Source organism: Trachypithecus francoisi, unplaced genomic scaffold (assembly GCF_009764315.1).
Source record: "Trachypithecus francoisi isolate TF-2019V2 unplaced genomic scaffold, Tfra_2.0 Lachesis_group7, whole genome shotgun sequence".
Taxonomy (NCBI): domain Eukaryota; kingdom Metazoa; phylum Chordata; class Mammalia; order Primates; family Cercopithecidae; genus Trachypithecus; species Trachypithecus francoisi.
Window position 1 is genome coordinate 42,010,102 of NW_022681472.1, and position 13,759 is coordinate 42,023,860.

Consider the following 13,759-nt stretch of genomic DNA (forward strand, 5'->3'; position numbering starts at 1 on the left):
ATTTAAAGTGCGCATCAGTGAAAATTTGGACAGTGTATTGGGTTACTTTTCAGAGAGATTAAAAATACATTCTCAATCTGCACCCCTCCGCCCCACCTCTAAATAGTGGTTAGGCAACTGGGTCGTGGCATAGTGAAATAATGAGAGCTGTATTCAACTTGCTGTGAGTTGAGAGTGAATGAGAGGGGAGGAAGTGTGATAGAGGACACTTTGGAAGAGTGTGAACTAATGTGGAAAGCTCTTTCTCTGTGAAGACAAAGGGAAGGAGGAATGTTTGATAGAAGTGAGCAAGAGGACATACAGAACTGAGGAGTAGATGGTTTTGTAAAATGGAAGAGACTGACAGTTGATCTGCTGATGGAGTAGGTCGGTGGAGGCAGAGATTGGCCAATACTAGACAGAAAGAGGATTAACTCTGGGATTGTGGTTATGACAAGGCAGCAGTCTTACTGCCAACCCCTGTTACCTAAGTTTGAAGCCAGCAGTTGCCCAATCAGTCACCAAATTTTATTATTTTTATTGTAATATATTTCACAAAATTCGTCCACTTTTTTTTTTTTAAGCAAAGTCTTTGTTCAGTACTAGGCTTTGAAAATTTGTATATAATGTTTCACTGGGACAGAGAAACCATACCAAAATACTAGGCAGAATAGGGTTATGGTTGAAGGTGAAGTGTGGCAGTTATAAATTAGAGTTCTATTGAGATTCTCAGTAATCAGTAATTTGGTGATTTGCACCTATTTGTGGGGTGTTCATGAATTTTCACTACGGAATTATCTGGTGTCTGGTCAGATCCTGTCCACCACTTTTATAGGGCCCACAGGTACAGCTCTAGAAGGCTGTCACTATGAGTCATGGAGACAAAGCCAGAGTAGCCCCCTTTACCACTGTACCACTTCCCCCTAAAAGTACCTTCCTCCCTTATTGCTGCCCAAGGCATGCTCTGGTTACCACCAGATTTTGGGGACTCACTCTTGGCAGCTACCAGGTCCCAAGCAGTAGACACATACCCTGGGAGTGACAGCTCAGCATGGTGACTCACCTTGGGCCAGCTGCCAGGGGAGGAGAGAAGGGCACACACAGGTATTCAAGAGTCCCTGGGGCAGACGGTGAAATTGGCCAGGCTGCTCCCTTGTGGACCAGGAACTCTGTGTTCTGAGAATGTTGTCAGCAGAGGGAACTGGGTACACAACATGCCCACAACTCGGGATGCCTCAGCATAGGCAGAGAGGGTGGAGCCGGGCAGGAGTCTCTTTTTATGTAAGTACCTATATAATTGTCTTGATTATATCTTTGGTTCACAAAGCCTAAAATATTTACCATCTGGCTCTTTGTAGAAATTTGCCTACTCCTTATCTAGTGCATTATAGATCTATTAAAGTACATTCTGTGGGTCTAGAAAATTAGAAATAAGATAACCGAAAGCAGTTCTGAATATAATGTTCTGTGTAGCAAGAAATTTAGTTTGAGAAAGACAAATTCTATTTAGAACAAAAACACTGAAATCTGGAAGTGATCTAACAAGATCAGCGACTAGCATTGTGCTTGGAATGTAAGTGCTTACTGAATATTTGTTAAATGGTAAATTAGAAATACTTGAAGTTAACGCAGGATAAAACAGAAAAGGGCTTCGTAGCCCATTATATGGATGGAGGGCTTGGTTGTGTTTATTTGTTCCCCCAGTATTAAAACTGTTTCTGATTACAAAATTAAGATATGACAAATACAATATGTAAGTCATATAGAAATATTAATACTTCTTAAACTCACCAGTGAGAGTGGTGTCTATATATATTATTCCAGCAGGAAATATTTGAGAGCCTTGTTCTAGGCGTGTGCAGCAGAGCAAGAGAGCCCAAGGCTCTGTTGTGTAGCACCTGTTGTGCAGAGCTTGTATTTCAGTGGGAAGACAAACAGTGGCCTTCTGTAAAAAAACTCATAGAGTAATGTCCGGTAGTGACAAGTTCTATGAGACAAGATAAAAGTGGATGAAGAGGCTAGAGAGCAGCTATATACATTATTATTTTGCATAAAATATTTTCATAAATAGGATCATACTGTGTATAGTTTTTCAGTTGGTTTAAAAAAAAACTTAGTCATATTTCCAAATCAGTACAAATAAATTCACACATTGATCAAATATTTAATTGACAAATATTTATTAAACTCTTTGTCTGTGGCAGCCTCTGAGTCATATTTCCAAATCAGTACAAATAAATTCACACATTGATCAAATATTTAATTGACAAATATTTATTAAACTCTTTGTCTGTGGCAGCCTCTGTGCTAGGTGCTGTTAGTATACTGATTAGCAAAACATGAAGGCCCAAACTCTGCGGAGCGTATGGTCTAATATGTAGGTCTCCCTTAATTCTTTTGAATGGTTTGTAGTGCTTCCTTGTGTATTATTTATTGCTGTATAATAAATTACCCCAAAACTTATCTCACATAGTTTCTGAGCGTCAGGAATAAGGAAGTGCATTCGCTGGGTGCTTCTACTTGGGGTTCTTACGAGGTTGCCATCAAGCTGTTGGTGGAGGCTGCAGTCATTTGGAGGATGGTTAAGTGCACCTCAGTTAGCAAACTCAAGAGAGCTGGATTCTGGCCTGTCAGTGGGAAAAGCTCAGAATACGCATTGGCAGCATCAGATACCTTTGGAAGTGATAGTGAAGATGACACTGTAAATGGCAAGATTGAATGTTTGAGAAACCCTAATTCCCTTCCCTGCAGCCAGAACTTCTGCTCTGCCTAGGGGTTTCCTCACTGGAGATCCTTGACGCTTGGGAACACCAGGCACATTGGAGGTCAGAAATACTGTCCTAAATCAGCAGACATAAGTGAACCTTTGAAAGGTTAATAAGTAAAGAAGGTTGTAAAGTAAATTTTCAAATACACACCCAACCCAGATCCCAGAATATTGACACCCAGGATTTTACCTCTTCACCCAGGAGACTGACAGTATCTTCTATTGAAGACCTCCCCAAAACACTGAAAATACTAGTATAGATTGTTCTCTAACAAAACAGCCCCATTATTATCACTCTTTAATTAATCCCGCAATCCACAAGCCCCACCCAGGCACATAAAACTCCCAGTCAGTTTTTGGTGCCCTTCTCATTAGACATCTGAGGGAAACCTCTTAATTTGAAAGATAGATATCAAAACAAACAACCTAGAAAATACTGTTTTAAGATACCAGACTAGGGCTGGGTGCGGTGACTCCCGCCTGTAATCCCCAGCACTTTGGGAGGCCTAGGCGGACAGATCACGAGGTCAGGAGTTCGAGACCAGCCTGGCCAATATGGTGAAACCCTGCCTCTAATAAAAATACAAAAATTAGCCAGGCATGGTGTCACGTGCCTGTAGTCCCAGCTACTCAAAAGACTGAGGCAGAAGAATCGCTTGAACCTGGGAGACGGAGGTTGCAGTGAGCCAATATCGCACCGCTGCACTCCAGCCTGGGTGACAGAGTGAGATTCCATCAAAAAAAAAAAAAAGATAACAGACTATTTTAATATCCTGTGAAGGATAAAAGTAGATATGACATACATAAAACAAGGACCCAGTGCTATAAAAATGGAATACTCAAAGAACTAAAAAAACTCTTGGAAATTTAATTCCGTGGAAAATTTGACTGATAAAGGTAAAGAAATTTGCCAGAGAGTAACACATACGGATCAGTTCAGACAGTCTGATAAGAAAAGTTCTAGAAAGAGAGAAAATAGGAGGAAGTCCTTAACAAAATAACAAACACAAATTTCTTTATTGAAGAATAAACACAAATTTCTTATTGAAAAGACTCACTAAAAATCCAGGATGATAAATGAAAACAGTTCTATTTTAAGATGGTTGTGAAAATTTTAGTACATTGGGGCCAATTAAATTTAAATATTTTCAGAGATTGAAAAAATAAAGCAGGTTTCATAATAATCAGAATGGCATCAGATTTCCTAGAATGAACACAAAAAGCAAGAAGACAGGGGAAGACAGTGGGTCCATGCCTTACATGCTGAAGGAAATTATACCCAACATATATTTCTGTATCCAGCCACACTGTTTAGTGTTTGCGTAGAATAAATACATTTTTCCATATCCTTGGTTTCCAAAAGTTCACTTCCTATGTCTTCTTTCTTAGAAAGCTACTAGGACTTGTGTTTTCCCAAAACTAGGTAGTGAAAGTAAAAGATGTTGGATGCAGGAATTAGAGGGTCTGCTAGAGTGAAAGGAATGCTGCACCCTGGTGAAGGAAAGCCCAGAGTAGCCTCAGACAGCAGACAGTCTAGACTAGAAGCTAATCAGAAAGCAGGTACAATCATAGAACAGCTAACAAGCTTGAACGTTTCAAGAGATTTATGCAGCTGGAAAAGTATTTGGGGTTTAACTATAAGAATGTAGACAAGCAAATGGAAGTGGAGATAAGTTTTCTAGCTAGTAGTATTTTTAAAAAAAAGAAATCGGGGTATGTTCTGTGCTCAGCTGTGGGGAGAGTTTACATAGTCATAATGATAACTATAAGGGAAGGTACAACATATGTATATATTTGGAGTGGTTGGGAGGAGGGTAAGTGTAGATGTGTGTATGCAGGAGAGCGACCTGCAGCTTCACCTTTCCTAGTAAAATGTCAATACATTATGTTTGAAATTAAACAAGTTACAATAAGTCAAGGAAGTTAATAAGTAAAAGAAGTAAATACCAAAAAAAAATGGACTGAAACAAAGTTGAAAATGTTGCCTTGGGGAGTGGAAAATGAAGTGAAAGAGACAGTAAGTACTGTTGTTTTTTGCAATAAGTCTCATAGACTATATGACTGTTTAAACTATGTGAAGGTATATATAATTATATAACTATGAAAGTATATATTAAACTATCTGAAAGTATATGTAATTTTGATAAAAATTAAAGCTAAATTAAAAATAGTAAAGGATATTTGTGAAGAAACAGTTGAAACCAGGAAATTTGCTATAGGAAAGCAATAAATATTCAAGAACTGTGTATGGGAATTATTACCTAAAAATAGCAAAAGTAAAACTTGATCAGGTTGTTAGATATTCATTTGGTTTTGGTAGTTAAGCTTTCATACAGAGTAGCCCATTGGTACATGTTAGACATATTATTGAAAGACCTTTAAAATGAAATTTTATATTTAACTCCTTCTTTCCCGTGAGCTTTTTATATAAGCAGATAAAGTAAATCATAACTTTCAGATTGTCTGATTTTAGTGAAATGCTTTATAAGGAATATCTAAGTTTTTACAGTACTGAATATCTTGAGTGTTCCAGTGTTGGATATAATAGGCAAGTTTAATAATTTTTGTGATCCTAAGTCAGTTCTGAACTTTGGAATCTTTATTGTTTATGGTTACTACTTAAGCATTTTGTGACTTAGGTTTGTTAGATGCAGACTAAACAAATTTTTTAATTTTTTGTGTGTATTTGTCATTTTAAGTATGTATATGTTTATGGGTGCGAACTAGGGAGTAGTTTCTGTATATATAGTTATCGTGTACAAAAATAAAGAAAATAACTTCGGCACTCTTAATAAAATAAATTTAATTGGGTTCTTTTTGGGGGGATTCTCACAGATTGATTTAATATTTGAAAATATAAATTTACCATATTAACAAATGATAGGGAAAAGCGATTTGATCCTCTCTCAAAACTTTGCAGATGGGGAAGGAAGGTAGAAGGGAGAAGTGCTGGATTCTTTATGGGAGATCCTTGAGCCTCCCTCTTGGTGCAGGACAACTTATCAAAACTCACCATTCCAAGTTAGCGCTTCTTGATAAGCACTCACATTTAAAAACAGAATCTCTTATTGTGAAACATCACATACACACAGAAAAGTACTTTCCTTCAAAATATATAGATGAAGCTGATTTCTCACAAAATACACATTTGTAACCATCACACAAGTCACAAAAGAGAACATTGACAGCACCCCAGGAATACTCTCTCATGTCCCTTCCGAAACACTACCTTCTTGAGTTCTTGTGTTAAAGAAAAGGGAAAATATTTTCTGGTTATTCTATTTTAAAATTGAAAACAAGAGTCTTAAACTCAGAAGTACAAGTTTTTGTTTGTTTGTTTATATTTTATATTTTTAAGACAGAGTCTTGCCCTGTCGCCCAGGCTGGAGTGCAGTGGTACAATCATGGCTCACTGCAACCTCCACCTCCTGGGTTCAAGCAATTCTCATGCGTCAACCTCCCAGGTAGCTTGGATTACAGGAGTGTGTGCCACCATGGCTGGCTAATTTTGTGTGTGTGTGTTTTTAGTAGAGACGGGGTTTCTCCATATTGGCCAGGCTGGTCTTGAGCTCCTGACCTCAGGTGATCCACCCTTCTTAGCCTCCCAAAGTGCTGGGATTACAGGCATGAGCCACCATGCCTGGCCCACCAGTTTTTATTTTTAAAAATTATTTTTCTATACAATATTAAGACTGAAGAGAAATTAACAGGAATCACAGAAGAAAAAATGAGAATGGTAGAAACAAGAGATTGAGAGTCTTCAAAATAGAATATAAAAAGATAAAATGTAATTTCCATAAATTCTGAGACCTACCAAAACGAAAATTGGGATAGATATGCACAAAGAAAAGACACTGTGCACACAGGTGAAATAATTTTCATGGAGCAGTATCACCACATACTTCTTTAAGGCGATTTCGGCTAAAAATCTTTTAGATGGGTACTTTTGAAATTATAGCAAAATCAATATATTACTTCATAGACATTTTGTGCCTTGGATTTAATATTAAGCTGAAGGTTTCTTTATTCTTGATTCAATTTCTATTTTCTGATAATTTGGAATTCTATAAGTAACTTTTTAAAATGTGGTGTATTGTATTCCTTTTCTGCTAACTATACTTTTTGAGTTTCCAATACTGTAATAAACAGGGAATAATTAAGAGGTTAAAAAAGTACTAATAATTGAGAAAATGAACACTTATGTGTATATATAATAGCCTTTATATAGCTGTGTGTGTGTGTTTATAGTCTTTTAATGTAAAGCTTATCTGTGATTTTTCTGATTATAAGGAAGAGTCATTCAGTCATTCTGATTACTAGGAAGACTGTCCTAGTGTGTTGTCTCTTACTGTTATTTTTGTATTTTTATTAAAGGTGGGAACAAAGAAAAGATCCTCATGGTAGAACCTATTATGTGGATCATAATACTCGAACTACCACATGGGAGAGACCACAGCCTTTACCTCCAGGGTAATATAGCATCTTTATGCATCTGCAGTTATATTTTATCACATATGTGGTTTTCAAATTTATTTAGTACAGCATAATTTGATTCTTTCATTCTGCATATATTCAGTTTCTTTAAATTTCCTTGTATAAATAATGAATGTTCAGTCAATGAGACTAGATAGTCTGTAGGGCTTCTTCAAGAGACTGTCAAGCATTGGCATGAGTTACTGAGAGAAGTTGCAAAATTTGGTCAGTTGTCAGTCCTTCCTTGTAATTTTTTTAAGGAAAGAAAGGTAATATTTAGGACAGTTTGTATGTATGGTTCTGCAAGGATAGTGATCTAAAGTATGTTATTTCATAAGATTTAATGACTTAAATATTAAAGTGGCCCAAAACTATAATCTACAAAGGTCTCCATGAATGAACTTATACCTAAAATTGTAGAAGGTTTTAAATTAATAAAGTTTTTATTACATACTAAAATTCATGCTATTAGGCTGTCATTCAAGGCCATTCACAAACGAGTCTTCCTTTACCTTTGTATTTTTTCATAACTGTCTACATAATTGCACTGATAGCTAGTCGAATTGTACTATTTACATTCATTTATCTCACACATTCTGTGTGTACCTGAAGTATATTTCTTAGATACTCAGATTTCCCTTCCATATTCAATTTAAAGCCCACCATTATAAAACACATTCAAAATCTAGAAAATTTAAGGCAGAGAAATGTTATTTTTGTGGGATATTTCTCTTTTATGGAACAAAGCACTCAGGCCTTGATTCTACAGTATTAAATGAGAACTTATTGGAAAACATGGTGCCGATATTGCAATATAGCAAACTGTGAAGTTCATTTTAACTCTGACAGGATCATCAAGTTATAGTCATTCATTTAGCCCATTCATTGAGTGCCATGACATGGGGTTTATTTCACTGAAACTGTTGTCCAAAAATTAGGCAGAGGTTGTCTTTAATTTTATCTTTAGCATCTATTATTCTCTTTGTGACCCCATTGTATTTTTAGTAATAAGTTTAAGGAATTTATAATTGCTTGCTGAAAGGAGTTTATAATCATTTTATAAATTAATGATAAAAATTAGTTTAATAGATCCTACATGTGTAGAACAGGTGGGAGTTGGCGTGAACCCTCGAGGATGAGTAGAATTCTGGTTGGTAAAGAAATAGGGAAGGGTATTCTGTGAGGCAAAAGCATGACAAAATTCAACTCATGACACCCTTGGAACCAGCAAATAGTTGGTTAGACTCTCACATGAGACCCTTGTAGGATATCAGGTAGATGAGGCTGAAAATGCGGACAGTACATTTTTATGCCATGCCAGTGAGCCATCATGGGTGGAATGACATGGAGTCCACCTGCGTTTCAGAAAGAAAATTGGCAGCAATATAATGGTAGGAAGATGAGTTAAAAAGTAATAAAAAGAGTTCAGTTAACTCATCCTGAACATGGGTATTGGCTATAGAGCAGATTGCTTGATATACAGCAAGCACTGTCAGTAAATACTTATCAAAGAAAGAAGGAGAGGCCGGGCACGGTGGCTCATGCCTGTAATCCCAGCACTTTGGGAGGCCGAGAGGTGGGAGGATCACCTGAGGTCAGGAGTTCAAGACCAGCCTGACCAACATGGTGAAACCCCGTCTCTACTAAAAATACAAAAAATTAGCTGGGTATAGTGGTCTGTGCCTGTAATCCCAGCTACCCGGGAGGCTGAGGCAGGAAAATCACTTGAACCTGGGAGGCAGAGGTTGCAGTGAGCCGAGATCACGCCATTGCACTTCAGCCAGGGTGACAAAAGCGAAACGCCATCTCACAAAAAAAAAAAAGAAAGAAAGAGGATAGCCAGATTGATACTGAAACTGTTCTTTCAGTGGCCTCTTTTTAGACAGTCTTTAGAAATTATATTAGGGCTAATGCTCTCCCTCCCCTTAAGGGGCTTAAAACCTGTATGATGGGTTGATAGCTGCAGCAAACGACCATGGCGCATGTATACCTGTGTAACCTGCATGTTCTACACATGTATCCCAGAGCTTAAAGTAAAATTAAAAAAATAAATAAATAAAAATAAGCAACCTCTTCTAGTGCGGGACTAAACATTACAGTGATTAAAGGAAATAAAAAGATTATTAGTGGTAGAATGGGAAGGTAATTTAGCCAAAATAAATAGTTCATAGTTTCATATGTTTTAGGTATTTTAACATGTCTTGAACTTGATATTTAAAGTGAGTGAAGTAATAACTGCTTTTCATTTTCTTATATTAAGAGATTATTGTTTATTTTTATTGTTGTTTATTTGTGGTAGTTGGGAAAGAAGAGTTGATGATCGTGGAAGAGTTTATTATGTGGATCATAACACCAGAACAACAACGTGGCAGCGGCCTACCATGGAATCTGTCCGAAATTTTGAACAGTGGCAATCTCAGCGGAACCAATTGCAGGGAGCTATGCAACAGTTTAACCAACGATACCTCTATTCGGTAATTAGCAAATTATAAGATTGTTTACATAACTTCCTCCCTTATTTGTTTCTCCTTCTCTATTATGATGATTTTTCTTTTCTTTTCCTTTTTTTTTTTTTGTTGTTGCTATCCCTTGACCGTAATCACTTATCTGTTTTGGTGATTTTTAGAAATGGTATAGATAGACTGTGTTACAAGATATTTTTTAATCTTTAATAAATAGTGTTTCTGATATATATATATATGTAAGCACTTTATAATATTTTAAAATATTCTAGTTTACTAACATAACTTATACACTAAGTTTTATATCCTTACTAAGGGGTAGTTTCATAAATGCAGTTCTTCATAAAATAATATTTTTGCTAATTTTCAATCCTCCACTTTTATAATAATTTTGTTTGCTTTCAACATAACCAGTTACCTTATGATTTTACTTAGAGCCAGTCTCGCAGTATTCTAGCTATTCTGATTCTCTTCCCAGATTCTAAGAAGCAACGTTCATCTGTTTTGTATCATCAAAGATATTTCTAGAACTCGAAAGTGTTGTCCAAAAAGTCTAACGCTGTCTGAAAATTTGACCAATTGGTGATTTACTTATTACCATAAGCAAACATCCGTGAGAGGAGTGGAAAAAACAAAACAAAACTCCTCTGATAAATGGTGTGATCATAGGAGGTAGAAAAGATAAATTTTAAAGTACTGGGCAACTACAGATAGTGTTTTGAGGCACCTTGAAGAAACCTAAAGTGTAGAAGCTGGCAGATAGAAAGGAAGTAGGAAAGAGACATAGAAAGAAAATGTAAGTAACTTTCTCCAAAATCCTGTTGCAGTCTGACTCTTTCAACCACATTTTTTTCAGAGGTTAAATAGTAAGTTCTCATTTGCAGGTTGACCTACTCTCCCTGTTATATGTAGCTAGCAGGGAGGGAGTGGGCAGCCTAATTTCTATAGCATTTCCTGCTGCCTTCAATTGCTGGTTCTTCCATGACTTATACAGAAATCTGTGGTAAGGTTCCATAGTTTTGCTATATATAGTAATTATACTGTATGGTATATATAGTAATATATATAGCTATATACATACATAAAAAGTAATACATATAGCTTTGTTTTTGGTTGGACTTACCTGTACACTTGAAAACCTTTGGTGAACAGGGCAGAATGAGGTAACAGATGTGTATCAGAAGAATGTTATCTTGCAAGTAATAGAATCTCCTTAAACACATTGAGGTTTAATTATCTCAGTACAACATCAGGTCTGGGGTAAAAGTCTAAGTGCTGCATTGACTCAGTAGTGTCATCAAGGACCTGGGTTCTTTCTGCCTTTTTGCTCTGCCATCCGTATCATACTTCAGGCCTGTTACTTCGTTTATATAGAGCTCTGCACTGTGGGCCTCACATCCACAGTCTAGGCAAGAATAAAGAGAAAGAGGAATTGAAAGGGCAGATGGCTCTGTTGTTGCAAGTCCTTGCCTTTTCTACTTAGTGAAACATGCCCTCACCATGGCCTCTGCCTATACTTAATTGGCCAGAATTGTTCACTCTACCAGCTCAGCTGCAAGGGAGGGGGAGTGGAATGATCTTTATGGCCACGTTTCTACCTCCAACAAAGCAGGGATTTGGTTCTCAAGAACAGGTGGAAGATAAATATTGAGTATAATTAACAGGGTCTGTTACAAGATTATATTCATCAAGATGCATTTACTTTAAGAAATTATATTTCAGGTAATGATTTCTACATTTGTCATTATAAAATTCTTGATAGAATGCTTATATTTTCTTCAGAATATATTTCTAGATTATAATAAGAATGGAGGCATACATAAAAATGTGTTTTTATGTATGTGTGAAAATATAAAATATACTAATTAAAGTTTTTTTCTATAAATGATACTGGAATTGAGTGTTAGTTTTATTAGTGGGCATTTGTTTTAAAGAAAATTGTGATAATTGGTCTATTTTTAAACAAATAATATTGCCTCATTTAAACATCATAATTTCCTGTATGTTCTTCTCCCATTTCATCTTCCCTCTATAGTTTAGTATGGAAGGACTGGGAGAGTAAAGTACTGATGCCAGTGTATTATTTTTAAATCATTTTAGAAAAACTAATAATTAATTTGATTAGTTGATAGTCTCCTCTTCATGGCGTTTTATGAACTTTTTGTCTTGGCTGGGAGTGGTGGCTTACACCTGTTATCCCAGCACTGTGAGAGGCTGAGGCAGGTGGATCACGTGAGCCTCGGAGTTCGAGACCAGCCTCAGAAACATGGCAAAACCTTGTCTCTACAAAAAATACAAATATTAGCCGGGTGTGGTGGCGCATGTCTGTAGTCCCAGCTACTCGATGGGGCTGAGGTGGGAGGATCTCTTGAGCCTGGGAAGCAGAGGCTGCTGTGAGCTTGAGATCATACCACTGCACCCCAGTCTGCGTAATAGAGCAGGAAGATCCTGTCTCAAAAAACAAAGAACTTTGTGTCTTGAAATTGCTACATTTCCTTATTATGTAGATTGATCTATCTATCTGTCTCTATCTATCTATCTATCTATCTAATAATATAGATATATTTTTGAGACAGCTTCTTGCTCTGTTGCCCAGGCTGGAGTACAGTAGTAGTATGATCACAGTTCACTGCAACCTCTACCTCCTGGGCTCAAGTGATCCTCCCACCTCAGCTTTCTAAGTAGTTGAGACTTTAGGCATGTGCCAACATGTCTGGCTAATTAAAAAAAATATATTTTTAATAGAGACAGGGTCTTCCAGGCTGGTCTTGAACTCCTTGGGCTTAAGTAATCCTCCCACCTTGCCCTCCCAAAGTGCTGGGATTACAGGCGTGAGCCACTGTGCCCAGCCCCTTATCATATTTTTAGAAAATTATTATAAAATGTGATTCTGCCACGTGCTTGGCTTATTGCTACTTTCATATTAAAATACTGTTATTTTATTTCTCTCCCCAATCTTTTCTCCAATCAGGCTTCAATGTTAGCTGCAGAAAATGACCCTTATGGACCTTTGCCACCAGGCTGGGGTAAGCCGTTATGTTTTTGCTAATGATCGGTAAGGGAGATATATATATCTCCATATATATATCCCTTATTTTATATGTATATCTCCCTTATATATATCCCTTAATATATACCCCTTATAATACATAATATATATTATATATAGAATAGATTATATATTGTATATATTCTATAAGATATATGGGCTACATATATCCTTGATTTTTTAAATATATTTATATATAACATATAATATATAACTATATATATTCCTTATTTTATATATAGATCCCAAATAGTTATTAAATATTATGGTCATTTTATATTTCAGAAAAAAGAGTGGATTCAACAGACAGGGTTTACTTTGTGAATCACAATACAAAAACAACCCAATGGGAAGATCCAAGAACTCAAGGGTATGTATATACAGCAGCCTTAAGTCATCTTGCATATATCTGTAGGTAGAATCAACCAACCTTGAATGAGATATTTTTAGTACCTAGAAAATGTTCATCTTGTGATTTTAACTTTATCTTTTAGCTTACAGAATGAAGAACCCCTGCCAGAAGGCTGGGAAATTAGATACACTCGTGAAGGTGTAAGGTACTTTGTTGATCATAACACAAGAACAACAACATTCAAAGATCCTCGCAATGGGAAGTCATCTGTGTGAGTGAAAACCTGAAGTTCTCTTTTAAATGTTGCTTAGTGAGCACATGAAAGTTAGTCTCTAACTTATCCTCAAGTTTAGAAAAACATTTTACTTTTTGGTTCAAGAAAACCCACACAAGTGATACCTTAGTATAGCTGTCTTTGCTCTCATTTGACAATGAATTTGCAGCATGTAATTCCTTAATAATAGCAATGGCAACTATTTATGTAGTGATTACTATGTGCCAAGGATTGTTCTGAGTACTTCATAGGTATTAACTCATTTTATCTTCCAATAACCCCTTGAGGTAGATACAATTATTTTTCCCTTTACCAAGTGAGGAGAGGTACAGGGACTGTAACTAACTGTGCAAAGTTATAAGGGAAGTAATGGAGCTGGTTTCTAACTATGACAGTCAGTCTG

General features: G+C 36.4%; 1 protein-coding gene across 3 annotated transcripts in view; it reads left to right on the forward strand.

The window, feature by feature from the left end:
- Nucleotides 1-13,759, forward strand: part of WWP1 (WW domain containing E3 ubiquitin protein ligase 1) — a 122,623-nt gene that overhangs the window by 72,140 nt on the left and 36,724 nt on the right. For all 3 annotated transcript variants that reach the window (XM_033202759.1, XM_033202760.1, XM_033202758.1), the window contains 5 exons: nt 7,121-7,216; nt 9,519-9,693; nt 12,653-12,707; nt 13,016-13,100; nt 13,225-13,353. In XM_033202759.1, coding sequence (XP_033058650.1) covers nt 7,121-7,216; nt 9,519-9,693; nt 12,653-12,707; nt 13,016-13,100; nt 13,225-13,353 — 540 coding nt within the window. The remainder of the gene's footprint in view (nt 1-7,120; nt 7,217-9,518; nt 9,694-12,652; nt 12,708-13,015; nt 13,101-13,224; nt 13,354-13,759) is intronic.